Here is a 17,579-nt window from a genome sequence, read left to right as displayed (position 1 = left end):
GAATAAACTTTAAATTATTGAGAAAGTAATACTGATGCATTGAGTGCTAGTATATTTGAGGTCATTTTTTGTGAATGGCAAATAATGTAACCATATCTTGATTTCTCCCCTGAGAGTTGATAAGAGAAACTGGTACTGGAGAGCTAGATAAGAATAAACACCTTTGGTATCATATGATTTGCACTAATGTGATATGATACAGTTTGTTTTCAGTTCAGAGAGCTGATTTCTTCTATTTTCTCAGTTCCTGATCTTATTTAGAAGAATTTATATTTTGGAGCATTCAGCCTGTCTTAATAAAAGTATAAATAATGTTGAGAAATGGAGTGTTTTATTGAGAATGTTTATTGAGTAAAAAAAAAATTGTAGGGTTTTATGTTGATGGTTGAAACTTGAGAATTTTCTAATTTTAATGATTCTCTATTTTCCCGGGTGGATAGCACAACAGTCAGTTGTGCAACAGTCCAGTCAGTATTTTCTTAGACTACTTATGAAGAATAATTGTTGCTCTGAGGATCAAATTAAAGAAAAGGCTAATGAAAGTTCAGGAAGAATGGCAGGTAATTTGGTTAGAAACCTCGTGGGCCGCACATTTATAGTAGGTGAAAAGATTAGAAGGAGTGGGTCTTGGTTACAAAGGCCAAAAGAATTGGCTAAATTAGCATAAGTAGAAGTAAGGAAGTAATCCAATGATCCAAAGGTTAGAGGCCCTGATGAAATACTATATATTTAACTGTTGAAAAAATCAATATCCTATCCTAGTGCCTTGTTTTTTCAACATACTTGATAGCTATGCAGTTGTTCCACTTTGGTATCACTTGTTTAGGTTTGAGTCACATGGTCAGAACACTGGACTGAGAGTGAATTTTTTGCTGGTTATTATAGAGATAATATTTCGAGAATTAAGTTGATGCACTTTTCATTTCCCACAAATCATGTTACTCTGTGGTATTTGATACTTCCGAGGAAGAGCAGTATCATTTAGAATCATGATTCTCAAGTTTGTGCATGTATCTGTAACACCTGGAAGGTTTGTTAATCACATACCCTTGGGCCCTATCCCTAGAATTTCTGATTCAGCAGGTCTGGAGTAGGGCCTAAGAAGTTGCATGTCTCCTAAGTTCCTAGGCAACGCTGATACTACTGGGAAGACGAGTGAAGAATCTGTTTTTAGAACAAAGACATGTATAGTGCCCTTCCCTCCCAGACCCCCTTACAGTGCTGCGTTGGCTCATAGCTGCACTTTCCTCAGAGAATAGCGCTTGACCAGATACATCCATCTGGCTTAAAAGGTTATGCTACCCCCACCCCTGGCCATTAATTGTCTGATTTAGGAATGCAACAGGCCAGCCTGCTTCCCTCAGGTTGGATCCACTCTGTAGTACAATTCATGGATACGGCTTCCTACTGGAATCTGGCAAAGCTAGACTCCAGCTGAGACCATATTGTCGCTCAGCCTTTTTCCCTGCCCCAGCCTGCTTCTCGCACTCCCTATCTCACGAGAGTACTCTCTCAATAAACCACCTATTCGGGAACCTCCATTTCAGACTCTGCTTTGAGGGAACTCAACCTAAGACAGCATTTTTACTCAGCTTTGAGTCTCAAACTCTGTTAAATTCGTAGACCAGCAGCAGCTCTGAAAGCCAGATTTGGTTGAGAATTTTCCTTGTTCAGAAATCTTCCATTTATAGTAAGAGTCCAACCTGAGGAACTTAAATCCTAGAATTGTCCTATAATCTATAGTGTGGAGAGGATGGAGGCTATAAACTTAAAGTTCTCAGAAAATGCTGTAAAGAAGAAGAAGAAAACAAAGAGGTCTTTTGAGGGAATTCTTACTTTCCTGTCTTGGCCTGAGGTACCCAGAAGATTGGGGAATCTGGAACAAAAGGTTTGTTTTTGCTTCCTCCGGTGTGACCTGGAAAGACTGCACAGTCCTTCTCCAAGAAGCTCAAATTAAACATAGTGTCTTACCAAACATGGCTTTCGAATGGGACATTAGACATGGTTGAGAGAGGCGGTTATGTGGATAGAACTGACCCCATGGTCTCTCGTTCTTCAGCAGAGCCTTCAGATGGTGTGGAGACTGTTGAAAACTTCCCATGTGTCTGGTCTCTCGATGTTAACTTACTAATTAAATTCAGATTTCTGGCTTAAAACAGTCTCTTTGCAATCAGCTGGATCCCTTTTGGAGTCTTTCCGCATTCCCCTACTTCTCCCTTCTTTAAAAGGCAGTCCTTGATAGGGTGGGGAAAGTTGCTTATCTGGTTCTGTGTTGTGGTCTGGTCAGCTCTGTTAGCACCTGTGAAATGGTAAATCTGGTGTACCTAGAAGTCTGTAATCTCGGCGTGGCTGATGTCCACCTTGTGGTCTTTATTTGCTAACCTGGCCCTCACCTTGGAAGGCACTGGAGCCACTACACCTTGAAGCCTGACTGAAAGTCTGTTTGGATCCTTAGCTTAGGGGGCCTTTGAAGCCATCCTTTCTGCCACTCTGCCCTTGCCTAGGGACTCCTGGTCCCTCCCATGTGCCTGCTAGCCAGCACTCTGCTTTCCCTTGTGCTGTTCCTCACCCACTCTCTTTGTCACACAGTGGGCTGCAGAGTGCCATATAAGCTACTGACAAGGTAAAAAATCTGTAACAGGTAGACAAAAAAAGGATTTTTTCTGTCTCCGTTTTGGCAAGGCCTCCAAACCAAGCCCCTTAACCTACACTCCAAAGTAAGACGCAGGCCCATCGAATTAGGACTGACATGGTTAGGAACAGGTTTTTGTGACCCTTAGCTGATAGCCCACTACCAGCCTGCGAAAGAGATTGGAGCGGCAAAGGGGGAGAGGGAGACATTTTAGGAGAGGGCTTTTGGAGGATTCTGTCAGTGTACTGTGAATGCTGTCCTCCCACAGGACACAGGAGGGTGTAGGATGCTTTTCCCCTCACATGAAGCCTAGAAAAGGGGCTTTAATGGAACCACCTGAAGAGTTTTATCTGTGTACCCTAGAGCTTGGGGGCACAGTGGTCTGGTGTCTGATACCCCAAGAAATCTAAAGGATGAGAGACTGTGGTTGCTACTGCTCTGACATCGGAGTGAAGATATAGGACTGCGTGAGGTTGCCCATCCTTCCAGACCTTGTCAGGGGAAAGGATATATGAATACTTCCTGTAGACTGGATGCGGTTCAGAGGTTTTCACTTCCTCACCTCAAAGAACTGCAGGAGAAAGACCCTTGGCCATGGAATGTGTGTGGATGGTACATATTCCGCGAAAGCACCACACAAGGAAAAGGATCAGTGTTAAACATCTGCGAAGTTCAGAGAGGACCAGAAGTAGACAGCATGTCAGGATCTTTCTTGCCTTCATCTGCCCTCCTTCTGCTCTCCTTGCCTTAACACTGGAGGAATCAGAGGCAGCATGGTGAGAAGCAGAAGTTCCATGCAGCAAAACGGAGAGGAAATCAAGCGCTTTATTCCCATTGCAGGGGGCTGGCCTGAAACTAGCCTGAGCTGGGGGCTGGAGGAACTTTACATGAAGTTGAACGTTTGAGGGTTTTACTGGGCAGGGCATATAGTTGAAGTGAGTCTGTTGTGGGGACTCAGAAGTGACTGGGTGAATTTTTACTCCTTATCTTCAACAAATGTGCCCAGCGGGATATTCCATCCAAGGCAGTAAGAGTACTAGCTCCTCAAACCTGGGGGCAGGGGTATCAAGCATATTTTTGTTTTTAGATCCGCCCTTTTAGTCTTGCTGATGAAACAATAGTTCCATTTCTTTTTGAATACCAGAGTAGAACTGTGTAAATTCTAACGCAACCACATGCACTTACCCATCTAAGTACGCATTTCTGCTTTTCTGCAAAGTTTCAGAGTGATCTGGACCGGACTCTAACCAGCACAGGTGGGGTCTGTTTCTCTTTGAGTCCCTTTTACCTCATGCATTACAGAAGGAAACTGGGTGATAATAGCTCAGGCGATATTTCAGGTGATAGCTAAGGTATTTTCTGGATTGGTGGCTGTGTGATTCTACATGTTTCTTGGCTTTCAAATTTGTTTCACTTTCTGCCTTTCTGAAGCTCTTCAAAATGTTATGGGCTATGGCCAAGGAGCTGAGCAAGTGTGAGAGAGTCGTTCAATTGTGTGAGTTATCTGCTTTGTACACAGTTCCTCAGAGAAAGCTGTTCAAGAGGCTTTCACTTCTTAAAGCAAAAGAACTGTCTGCATTGTGTTGTGATGGAAATTAAACCATAAGGTTATTACAGCTCTGTGTAATTTCTAACAGCCAAGATTCTAAGCTTTGGAAGAGATCACTATGTTTTCACAGGAGAGAGTTTTCCTGAAAAAAAAAATCTAAATGGTCCTATTATGTTTTAAAATGTTTAATTTTTAAGTTTTTGGCCGCACCACATAGCTTTCGGGCTCTTAGTTCCTTGGCCAGGGATTGAACCCGTGCCCTCCACAGTGAAAGCGCGGAGTCCTAACCACTGGACTGTCAGTAAATTCCCTAAAATGTTGATCATTTTCTTTCACCACTTAATTTCCCCAGTCTACACAGTACCAGGTACAGAGTAGGTGCTCAATAAATATTTATCAAATGAGTGATTGACATACCATAGCATAATGAAAATAATTAATCTGTTACATATCCAGGAGATTAAACTTGGAGATTCACCAAAGAGAATCAAGTTGTCTATTACCTACAAAGGGAATCTAGATTGCAAATTCATAAGAGCTTTTCTAAATGCTTCTTTGCTGCTACTAAACAATGGTGGATGCTTTTTCATCAAGTAATACAATCTGCTGAGCACTTCCTAAAGACCATACAATGTTTGGTGTCCCTCATGTGCATTATTTCATTTGCTCCTCACGAGAGTCTTATAAGGTCATCTCCATTTTACTAACAATAAAATTGAAGCAGAGACAGGTTAAGAAACTTTCTCGAGGTTATTCAGAACCAGGATTTTAACCTGGTTTGAGAGCTTGTTTTTTAACCCTATAAATTCCCTCCTTAAAAATGTCACAAATGTTTTCTGACTTCTAGTATACTATCTAGGGAGTCCATGTAAAATAATTCTCCCATGCCTTTAGTGCTGCTATACTATCCTTCCAGCCATGTATTCAGCTCATATTTAATGAACATCTACTAGGGGCCAGGCACAGTTAGGAGCTGGGGATAAAATGAATAGGAACATGATCTAGGGGCCTACCTTTGTGAAACTTGCAGTTTGGTGGGTGAGATGGATAATTAATAAGCATTGACAATATAATATTATCGGAAATGCAGGACCCCATAAAAGGGACACCTAACCCAGACAAAGGGGCCATGAGGCTTCCTGAGGAACTAGCATCTCATTCTCAGTACCTTGCTTATGTCTAAAATGAGGCCACTACAAAGCCAGCAGAGCAAGTTGGCTGTGTCCCTAACTCCTACAAAAGTGCCAGAAATTCAAAAAATACTTGTTGAATTACTAGTGTTAGACTACCTGAGAAAAATGTCTCAAAGATACTGTGGTTACTACTCTTACATTACCCCAATCTATGTTGATTATTTTTTTCAAAGTGTAGGTTGTTTTTTTTCTAAGTGTAAGTTACCTTCAGGCCATGAGAAAAAAATTCAAATTTCCTAAACAGTACCTTAATTCAATCCTAGGGCGCTATGTCTCATACTTCTTACCCCAGTGACCTGAATAAGATTTGACAACTCTAACCATAAAATCTTACAATGGGCTTGGGCTCACAGAGATGAGTTAATGAAACACACTGTTCGTCTTTTTAATAAATCAAATTATGACAGTACACTTTTGTGCATTTGCAAGTGTCACTCCTAATTAGCTCAAGGACTCTGATTAGACAAACCTATCTAAAGTCAATAGGGTAGGTGAGTTTTTGTGTATGTTGAGTTGATATCAATATTTTAGCTATAAGGCTCATATTAGTTTTAAAAAAGTTATGAAAAAAATAATGTAAATAGTGGCTTCGGATATTTTAAACTATAGTACTTTGTTGTAATTCATTTTTAAAAAGATTTATGACAAGATCCACAGTATTTTAAACGATTGAATCTCATTCCAAAACCCACCTTGCCAAGGCAAAAGCGTCATCGATAAGACTTGCACGATCAGCAGAAGAAAAGTACTGGGAAGAGAAAGAAAAAAAGGTAAGAAACATGAATCTTAAAACGAAACGTGTTGAAAATTAATGTCATTATGATGCTGTTCTTAGAACAAAAAGAAAACAATTCACAACCTGCTATTCTTACCTTGTGGTTGAGGGAAAGATTGGTAGCTATCCATTCCCAAGTTGATACTTCATAATTTACACGATAAAACCCAATATGGTCTGGGTTTATTTTGAGAAAAGTGTTTCCACTAGGTTTAGGAGAGTTCAAAGTGATTCCTGTGGTAGTAAATAAACACTAATGAGAAACATGTTTGCACATACTATAAACACAGAGAAATTAGACCCAGAGGGTAAAAAGCAAAGAAAAGAAATATTAGCTCAAGGAGTCAAGTTTGATTTGGATCCAAAGCCCCAAAGCCTAATTCTTATTTAGTTGCCTAACTTTAACATGTCATTGTAGTGTGTGAGCTGAAAAAGAAATAAGTAATGTAAATAAGTGTCCTGTAATTTGTGACTTATTATTATTTCTTACTGGCAGAAGCTTGTCATATGGGTGAAATAATTCTGTGCTTGTCAATCCTTCAATAAGTAAAGCAATGGTTAAAGACAGAGAAGTCCATGCCCTTTGGGGGTAATCCATACATTCTTAATCGTGATGGATTAACTACACAAAGAATATTCACTGGGGCAGCCTGGGGAGGGGATAAAAATGTAAACATTTAAAAGAATACTTTGTTTATTAAAATCAACATTCAAATTGATGGAAATGGTGATTGCTAAGCAGAGCAATGATTTGACGGTCAGTAGTGCTTTTAAAATGTCAAGAAGGCTTGCAATAGGACTAAAATCCAGATAAAACATTCTTGATTTTGTGGTCCATTTCATGCTCGTCCTCCCAATTTTATTTATCTTTGTAAAGTCTTCTGCTTCCTTATTTCAGCTGATTACATCAATGTTTTTTCATCAGTGGATTTACCAAATTAACTTTCTGAAGTAGCATTCAGAATTTACATAGGACTCTAGGATATAGATTTTGGAAGTTCAACATTGAGGAACAAAGACTTATGTTTTAAGTAAAAACTACTCAAAATAATAGTTGTGCTCTGACATGACCAGTGTTCGTTAGCATTAGCGAACGAACATTAGGATGTTCGTTAGCATCCTGTACTTTTATACTTGTATACTCTTTTGTTTGTGTGGACAATATGCAATTTAAATAATGATGTGGGAATACTTAGTATATTTAAATAATTTCAAATAGTTTAATGTAGTGATAATGTGGGATGTGATATTGGAAAATAGGAGATGAGGCTGGAAGTAAAAGTGAGGCCTCAGTGTGAAGAGCCACAAGCTGTGTTAAGTTCATCTTCTTTTTTTTCTTTTTTTTCAAATTTATTTATATTTATTTTGGCTGCGTTGGGTCTTTCGTTGCTGCATATGGGCTTTCTCTAGGTCTTTTGTTGCTGCGTATGGGCTTTCTCTAGTTGTGGTGAGCGGGGGCCACTCTTCTTTGCAGTGCGCGGGCTTCTCATTGCGACGGCTTCTCTTGTTGCAGAGCATGGGCTCTAGGCACATGGGCTTCAATAGTTGTGGCACGTGGGCTCAGTAGTTGTGGCTCGTGGGCTTAGTTGCTCCACGGCATGTGAGATCTTCCCGGAGCAGGGCTCAAACCCGTGTCCCCTGCATTGGCAGGCAGATTCTTAACCACTGAGCCACCAGGGAAGCCCAAGAAGTCCATCTTCTGAGAGATGGTAAGAATAGAGAAGATTTTTAAGCAGGGAAATAATATGCTCCAGCCTGTTTCTAGAAAGATAATTTTGATGGTGGTATGGGAAGGAGATATTGGAAGGAGATTCTAGAGTCTACTGTAATAATCTAGGGCAAGAGAGAATGAGGGCTTACACTAATGTGGAGATGATGAAAATAGGTGATGTGTTCAAGGGACACATCACTGGTAAAATCAACACTGTCCTTTTTCTGAGTTGATGAGGACAGTTAGAGGAGGGAAAAATAGCTTGCATGATTGGATGAATAATGGTGTTGCCCTTACAGAATAGAGAAAGATGAGTCAGCTTGGGAGGAAAGATGATTTAAATTTTGGAAGCATTCACAAGGTTTGGAGGATATCCAGGACACAGTAGTTTTCCATAATATATAAGTAAACTCTTCAATAAAGTTTCTTTAGGAACGTTCAGAGTAGGTTCTTGACAAATTGTAAACATTTACCTCACTCATATAGTATTTATCTTTCTTTGTCATCCTCCCATGGACATGTTGTTGAAAGGAAGCTAATCTTTTGGCAGCCATACACTTTGAATGTTTGTATTGGGAGGACAGCCTCTTGCTTAAGCACAGAGCCATATATTATAGGAGAAAGAGCATGAACTTTCCAGTCTGAGAGACTGAGGATAAAATCATTGCTCTATGACTTACTAGCTGTGTGATCTTGGCCAAATCACTTGACCTCTCTGTGTCTCAGTTCATCATGAGGGAAGTAGGGATAAAAATCCCTCACAGGGCTGTTGTGAAGATTAAATAAGATAACATAGGTAAAGTGTTGGTCACATAGTTATGTGTCCAACAGATGGTAGCTATCCCCATTATTATGAAAGGGGATATGCCGCCAGTTCTATAAATAGCAAAGCAAATATAAATAACGTTGAGAAGTTCCTGGCAATCCATCCAAATACTGCAGTATTTTATAAAGTGTGCTTTATATATACCTAGTTAAGCCTGTCTAGAGTTACAGTGATTTTTCTCACTTTATAGATGAGGAAGCTGAGATCCAGGAAGTCAGTAGTTACCAGACTTTCCAAGTTCATGCTACTCTTGGAACAGTTGTCAACAACAAAATACTGTTGGGTTGTTTAGTTACATAATGAAGTAAATAGGACTAAAATATTGATGCCTATTCCAGGTGGTGCATAGAAGTAAGGGTGTATGTTTCATTCTGTTTCTCCAATTACTATTAAGAATTTTCTGATTATAACAGTAGTATGTGTTCTTTAGGTTGGAAAATACAAAAAAAGTATAATGAAGAATACAGAAATTACCCACCACCAGTTGACATTATGTTTTTATCTTGTGTGCATGTATGTATCTTCCATACATATGTACATATGAACACACAATACACGTACTGGAACCTTACTGTGTTTATTATTATTAATCCTTTTCATTTGAAATTATATTGTAAGCACTTTGCAATTTCATTTTCTATATATGAAAATTTAAATTTAATGGCCATATAGTACTCTATCATTCAGTTTATAAATTGTTTTGTGCTATTTCTTGCTAGTTTTACACATAAAAGTGGTGAACGAATTCTTTCTGGGTAGGGGCTCTTTCTAGAAAAATTGTTTCCTTCTATTATTTGTCTGATAATTATCTTTTCAAAATTTCATCCAGAGGCTAGTTTCAACTCAGATTTCAATAACATAGCATGCATAATAATTCTCTAATAGACTATTTTATATAAATAATTGTAACAAGCTTCAGTCAACTAGACAGCTTGTGACAGCCTGAAATTTTTAGAGAAGGAAACATTTTTCTTTGTGGGCATAAATACTGTGTTGCATCGATCCTTTAAGCAAGTTATTTTTCTGTGTAAAATGACAGTTTATATCTATCTTATTAAATTTGTGTATCAGTTAGTAGTAAAACAACTGAAATACACAAGAGTAGTGTTTTTTGACTAATTACACACAAATTATATTTGGAGACCTAAAAATTTCAAGTAGGATGCACTGTCAGAATTTGGGGGGACTTCCCTGGCAGTCCAGTGGTTAAGACTTCACCTTCCAATGCAGGGGGTGCGGGTTCAATCCCTGGTCAGGGAGCTAAGATCCCACATGCCTTATGGCCAGAAAACCAACACATAAAACAGAAACAATAACAATAACAAATTCAATAAAGACTTTAAAAATGTCTCACATCAAAAATATCTTTAAAAAATTCCACTAGTATTCTGACTAGTTACAGTTTAAAAAAAAAAAAGGAATTTGGGGTCAAGGAAGAAAAGCTTAATCTCTGAAACGAAGACTAACATGACCCATTGTACAAATGGATTGGTTCCATTTGTGACAATGTTTTCAACAAATTACTTATTCAAGGAAATATTATTGATTGTGTTAATAATAATTATAGAGTCCCGTCTAAATCTCAGCAAGTAGCCTAGAGAATCTCCCTGAAAAGAAAGATGTAGGATTAATATGTAATGTATAATAAGTAGGAATCGGGAAAAAATGCAATCTGACTATCGTGATGAAGGATTATCATAGGCAATGGTTTTGGTGATTGTGAAGAAATAATTGCAAAGGAGAGTTGGATAGTGAAGATCCGTTGATGTGTCCCTAGTCTGCCTAGGAAAGCAGGTGCCCAACTTAGTTGGTACATGTGTTCCAGATCATTTGACAGATCTGCTCTTATAGAGAACAGTGTATATGGAGAAACCTGTTGGTTGTTTACCATACTGTTCCCTTTTCCTCCTGGGTACACAGCTAGACTATATTTATTAGCCTCCCTTGCAGTTAGGTGGCAACATATGATTGACACCGAGACATGAAGTGTGGGGAGAAATAATAGATGCATTTCTAGTTCTGGTCCCTCCATTATCTTCCTCTGTATTCTGATCAGATGCAAAAGATTCAGCAGAGAATTATTTAAAAAGGATAACCAACAAGGACCTACTATAAAGCACAGGGAACTCTGCTAAATGTTATGTGGCAGCCTGGATGGGAGGGGAGTCTGGGGGAGAATGGATACATGTATATGTATGGCTGAGTTACTTTGCTGTGCACCTGAAACTATTGCAACATTGTTAATCAGCTATAATCCAATGTAAAATAAAAAATTAAAAAAAAAAAAAAAGAAAAAGATCCAGCAGAGAAGTCCAAGATTGGGTCAAGGGGAGGGAGGAGGTGGAGCCATGAGAAAGAAAAAGCCAGGAATTCTAAGTCATTATCTGAGAGTGAGCTACCTAGGAGAGATGGTAGGTCAGGAACACCTCCATTGGAGTGTTGCATGAATAAGAAATTTTTATTGCATGGAGCCACCCCTGATAGCCTCTCAATGCAATAATTAGACTCCCCTAGTTAATGCAGTATATATACAAAGCAGTCACAGCTTATGACCTCTGTAAAATAATTAATATACCCCAACTCTCTATGTACCCTTACTAAGTAAATTTTCTTCCTGGAAGAGATATCTAATTAGCTGAAGTGAACATTCTGTTTCACCTTGGCCAGTATGTTTTTATTTGTGTAAATTAACAAATTAGCATTCTTATATGTATGGTTCACGTGAATAAGATTTCTGAGACTTGGTTGACCAGGGCTGAATTAAACAAACTGAGCTTCTGAATCTGCAAAACGGAATCTGTAATGATTCAATCAAAATTCAAAGATTCCATGAGGCTCAATTTGGAGGAATGAAGAAAGTTTCTCTCTCTCTCTCCCCTGCCCTATTTGCCATTAAATTAAAAAATATATGCCCATCATTATTTTGATATGAAATATTTAAGTATAACTACCATCAAATTTTCGTAATATTTATATGATAGTCAGAATTTGGTTATCTAAACCATCCAGAATGCATACTCAATCTGAAAGAGTTATGAAAACAGTCATCACAAAATCTATTCCACCTCCTATGCCCTAAACTGTCTTTTAGACCCTATGTGCTTGTGAACCCCTATTTTTATTTATTTATTTTTTTATAAATATTTTTTAAAGCAATTGAAAATTTTTTTTCCTTTTTTAAAAAAATGAATGAATTTACTTTTTGGCTGTGTTGGGTCTTCGCTGCAGCGCGTGGGCTTTCTCTAGTTGCAGCGACCGGGGGCTACTCTTCATTGCAGTGCGCAGGCTTCTCATTGTGGTGGCTTCTCTTTGTTGTGGATCACAGACTCTAGGCGTGCTGGCTTCAGTAGTTGTGGCTCGTGGGCTCAGTAGTTGTGGCTTGTGGGCTCTAGAGCGCAGGCTCAGAAGTTGTGGTGCACGGGCTTAGTTGCTCTGCAGCATGTGGGATCTTCCCGGAGCAGGGATTGAACCCATATCCCCTGCATTGGCAGGCAGATCCTTTTTTTAAAATACATTTATTTATTTATTTATTTGGCTGTGTTGTGTCCTCATTTCTGTGCGAGGGCTTTCTCTAGTTGCGGTGAGCGGAGGCCACTCTTCATCGCGGTGTGCGGGCCTCTCACTGTCGTGGCTTCTCTTGTTACAGAGCACAGGATCCAGATGCGCAGGCTCAGTAGGTTGGCTCATGGGCCCAGTTGCTCCGCGGCATGTGGGATCTTCTCAGACCAGGGCTCGAACCCATGTCCCCTGCATTGGTAGGCAGATTCTCAACCACTGCACCACCAGGGAAGCCCTGAGTTAGATTCTTAACCACTGTGCCACCGGGGAAGTCCCAAATCCCTATTTTTAAATACTATGTTTTAGCAAGATTGGTTGTCTGATATCATGTGATAATCTACAAGTCTTCGAAATGTTAGAAAGCAGCAGATTAGAAACAAAAAGATGGCATACTACTAAATGTAGATGCACTGACAGTAGCCAAAATAGTAGCTGATGCTAAAGATAGAGGCATTACTATACACAGTCAGCCTCTAGAAGCACAGCGGTCTGCAGGCAAACAAACGTTCATTAAGCAAGGACTTCCTGAACTCTTAGTAACTCTTAGGATGCACACAGAACCTTGTTGGGAATAGGGGAGCAGGAGACAAGGAGTATGATGTGTAGTTGGTATCTTCAAAGAGCTTATAATTTACTTTAAAAAGAAAAGACAGAGCATATGAATCATAAATAACCATGCTGCTGCTTAAAATCTAAGGAATAATACTAAGAACAAGGATTGATGAAACTAACAGCATAAAATATACTCTCAACAATGAGAGGAGAGATTATTCAGGGTAGGTTAGAATAGCCAGAGAAGCATCTGAGATGGAGATCCTCTTCTTTTGTTATAAAGTACATGTTTAATTTAAAATACCGTGTGTAACACAAATGTAAATAAACGACCTTAGGGGAAGTCCCACTCTTGCCTGGGAAATTTCTAACTGATGAATCACCAAAGAAAATGAGAAGAGGGAGGTGGGGCTGGTAACCTGAGCTGATTGCCCATTCAGTACACTCAGGACATGTTGTCATCTGTGCTCTGAGCTGAGAGCTGAAGATGTCCCCAAACAGGAAACCGGAACTTATTGCATAGCCTAAAAATGGAGCAGGCACTTTGAAGTAGGAAGAGATGTCTAGTTTGCTTCTGGCTAAGTGACCAGTCATGATTCTGAAGTTGCAGATAAAGATAGGTTTGTCATCAAAGCTCTGTGAACATTAGAGCCACTTCATTCATTCAATAAACAATTACTAGGTACCTGCTGGAGATATAGAACAACCACACAACAACAAAAAATAAGCTCCATTTCTCAAGGAATATTCTACAGAGAGGGGAGAGACAGATAAAGTCAATAGTTACAGCAAAAAATGTCTTAAATGTAATGACAGAGGGATAGAGCTTCCCCTAAGAGCCCTTTGCTTTCTCACTTTCATACTAGCATTTTCTGTCTGTAGCACTATTTCAGTCTACACTCAGTCCATCCTGTCATCCACTTAAACTCTACCTTTAGCCCCCCCTAACTCTGAGACTAGATGTCCCTTTCTTTAGTAACTTTGCTCAACCCCTAAATCTCCGCTGGTGCTTCTCCTGCGAGTGCCTTTGGCTGTTACCACACCAGGCCCTTATGACATGGTATTATGTTTGCCTGACTCGTCCACACCCTCCCTAGACAGTAATTACCACAAGGTAAGGATTGTGGGTTCCCCCCTACCCAGCATTATCTCCATACCTGTCCCTGTGTTTGGCCCATAAGTTAGTTCTCAGTAAATACTTGTTTGAAATAATTAATTTAATTCATTATTTAATTCATTATTCAAATATTCTGTCTAATAAGTACATAATACATACAAGAAGAATGTTTATTGTTAACTCCTGAAACCTATTTTACAAAGCACTTGAATAAGCTTTAGTTATCTGGAAAATTTACTTTTGTGGAAACCTCATTTCATGAAAATGCTAGGTACATTGTGTTAGTGTATATAAATTACTCATGCTTTTAAATTTGTAAACAACAAATCAAGCAGCTTCCCAGACATTCCCCCAACCCTCAGTTAACCAATGGTGACCAATGGGGAAAATATGTAGTAATATTTAAACCAGATCCACTGAAAACCTCCCAAGGGAATCCTAGCCTTATTATGCCTTTTATCGGTGCTATTGCACATTTTTTAAACTTTTTTTCTGTCTTCTCCATTTTCCTTTGGCTTGAGTAATGTACTTGAGTAAGAAAATGGTCAGAAGACGGCCCACAAAAGATAGAGCTTGGTACTCAAACACAAAATTATCCTATATAAAATACTAAGACAAAATGGCATTGATCTGGGCATTCTAAAAGAATTCAAGAGAAATTGCTGACTACATCAGTTAAGGTTAGCCTAAATGACCAAAAGAAAGTTTTGTTGTAAAGGCAACAGAAAGGGGTCTTACCTCGACTATAGCAAAGCTGGTAGAGTTTATAGTAAAAATTAAAACTCACAAAATAATTTATAGTAAAAGTAAAAACCAAAGCTGAAAAAACTATATCGGAGCCACATAAAACCTTGTTCACAAATGTTTATAGCAATATGATTCATAACAGCCAAAAGGCAGAAACAATTCATATGCCCATCAACTGTTGAACAGATAAACAAAAGGTAGTATCAATATGATACTACCTTGGTAATATCAATATGATATTACAAAAGGTAATATCAATATGATGTGAATATAATTTGGCAATAAAAAAGAATGAAGTACTGATACATGCTATGACATGGATGAACTTGAAAACATTATGTTAGGTGAAAGAAGCTATCACAAAATGCTACATGTATCATTCCATTTATGTGAAATGTCTAAAATAGCCAAATCTATGCAGACAGAAAGTAGATTAGTGGTTGCTTAGGGCTGGGGTTATAGGAGAATAGAGGAGTTGATAGCTAAAGGATATGGAGTTTCTTTTTGAGGTGATTGAAATGCTCTAAAATTTACTGTGATGATGGTTACAAGTGTCTGTGAATGTAATAAAAACCATTGGATTGTACACTTTAAATGGGGGAATTTCCTAGTATGTGAATTATATCTCAATAAAGTTGTTTTTTAAAAAAAATCTACTGGAAAGAGTGTAAAAACTTACTTGCCAGAGGAAATCAATTACTATTTTAGAATATCTTACAGGAGCAAATAGGCATATGTAATTAGAGGATAGATGATCTACTTTTATCCCTGAGAAGCCCTGGGGGAAAGTCCATGCCAAATGCTATTCTGAAACCAAGTCCTCATGGGAAGGGATGAAGAAGAGTCTCATTTGTCTTAGATAAGAAGTGATTTTGAAACACAAAACAAGCACAATAGCAAAAGTATAAAAAGCAAGATTCTTCTGGGATGGTTGCTAAAACCTGTCTTATTTTTTCAGCGATCTGTAGTAGAGAACATGTGATAAGGTCTCCCATGTTTTTATGTAACTCTAAAATTTTTCAAGAAGGGAAAAGACAAATCAGTGGAGATAGAATACAGAAATATATTTCTAGTTGGTTTAAGTGAGCAGAACAGTCACAGCTGAATTTAACACAGGCAAGTGCCAAGTCATTCACTTAGGGAGATGGTTAGATGGATGGATATAGATATAGGTAATGCCTTGAGCTACTGGTGACAACTTGACAGCTTAGAAAAAATGATTTGGAGTCATTAAAGATTCTAATGTCATGCTAGTTGAAAAAATGATAGGTCTAATTTAATGGCAGCATTTAAAAAGTCAGGCTTGTTACATAACATTCTAAGAAATTCAGTGGCTTATCTGATATTTAAAAAGAAGAAAGGAAAAGAGAAGGAACAAAGGAAGGAAGGAGAAAAAGCGAGGAAAGAAGGAAGAGAGCAAAGAAAGGATGAAAATTGATACATTGATCTTCCAGTGGTTGGGTATCTGACCCTTCTCCTTTGGATATGGGTATTTATTGTACCAGTCATGGTAAATCATTACAAAGAATTTCTTAAGGTAAAAAAGTTCTCATTATTATAGATAAGGATTTTGGCTCACCAGTTAATTACTTAAAAGGTTTCTTTTTGCTGAAGTTTACATCATAAGTTCCATCTTTATTGTTGTTTCTTTACACTTCTATTCACTTAATGTAGTACATTAATTCAAAGAAGAAATAAAATCAATTGATGATATTTACCTCTTGTTTCTGACCTATTGTAGAATGTAATCCTTGATTTGCTATCTTCAGTCCATTTAACTGGAATATTCCATGTGTAACTAAAGTTTTTTAAAAAGAAAAATTTTAACTTTTATTACTAAAAAATAAAAACATTTCCAAAGTAAAAATAGACAAGCATAAAAAGCAATAGACAAGCATATTTTCCTCATAAGCAATTGTCCAGTGTATAGTATACAATTAATACAGTTAATACAGTACTCTTTTGTGGTAAAGATAGGCTATGTAATTGCTTTCAATTTATATAAATCTCTAAAATTTGGAACTTTGTATCAAAAATTAGCTAAGGATGAAGAAGATAATTTCAAGAAAAATGGCTTGAAGCTTTGGAATAAAGATATTGCATAAATATAACACATATAAAATTGAGCATTCACATACATACTTGCACAGACTTTAATATGCTATAGTTTCTGTCAAGGAACACAATACATTTTTAGAATTCAGAAGACAATGTTAAAATGCTGTGAAGGAAATAATGCATTTTAGAAATTATGTTGCAATGACACCACCACCATCATCCCTTAAAGCTTATCATGCTCTTTAAATATCTCCTATTTACAATCATGTGAACCAGTGTGTTGCAAAGAAAACTCACCAGGCAAGCATGTTTCAGTGGGTTTTAGTGTTCTTTTTAGCTTCTTAGTATTTTCTTGTAGAGCAGGGGGGAGGAGGTTAGCTTTGTACTTTGATACAATATATACTTAACATTTTAGTCTTGAAATCTCATAAAAGAGGTCTTAAATGTCTTTTAGATCGTTCTCATATCATATCTTACCAGTCAGAAAACACAGGAGATCTAGAGAAAAGATGAATCTGTGTTTGGGTTTAGGTTTCAACTCAGAGTTGGCCTTGTTTTTCTTCATCTGTGTTCATTAAAGTCCCTAATAGAGAATGGGGGAATGATATTTCTCCCTTTCAAGATACAATAAAATTTATGTAATTCAGGGAGAATATATATTTGCCATCTATATGAAAGAAGTCATCCTTTGTTGTCTAACTAGTGAAATGTTTTATAGATTGAACTTTTACTAGCGCTCTTGAAGGAGTTTATTGCAGTGGAATGTTTTTGGATGTAAGTTTCATAGAACCAGTACATAAATTGTTTCTTGGATCCTATAGGAGAAATTGTCAGTGCTCCACCCTTATCCCCTTGAATTTC

At 37.9% G+C, this 17,579-nt stretch overlaps 1 protein-coding gene across 1 annotated transcript in view; it reads right to left on the bottom strand.

The window, feature by feature from the left end:
* The window catches only part of ENPEP (glutamyl aminopeptidase), a 104,985-nt gene that overhangs the window by 14,918 nt on the left and 72,488 nt on the right, over positions 1-17,579 (bottom strand). The window contains exons 11-13 of the mRNA XM_060012892.1: positions 16,379-16,458; positions 6,247-6,383; positions 6,067-6,122 (exon numbers count right to left, since the gene is read on the bottom strand). Coding sequence (XP_059868875.1) covers positions 6,067-6,122; positions 6,247-6,383; positions 16,379-16,458 — 273 coding nt within the window. The remainder of the gene's footprint in view (positions 1-6,066; positions 6,123-6,246; positions 6,384-16,378; positions 16,459-17,579) is intronic.

Source organism: Delphinus delphis, chromosome 5, assembly GCF_949987515.2.
Source record: "Delphinus delphis chromosome 5, mDelDel1.2, whole genome shotgun sequence".
Classification (NCBI taxonomy): Eukaryota; Metazoa; Chordata; class Mammalia; order Artiodactyla; family Delphinidae; genus Delphinus; species Delphinus delphis.
This window is presented reverse-complemented; position numbering and strand designations above follow the sequence as displayed.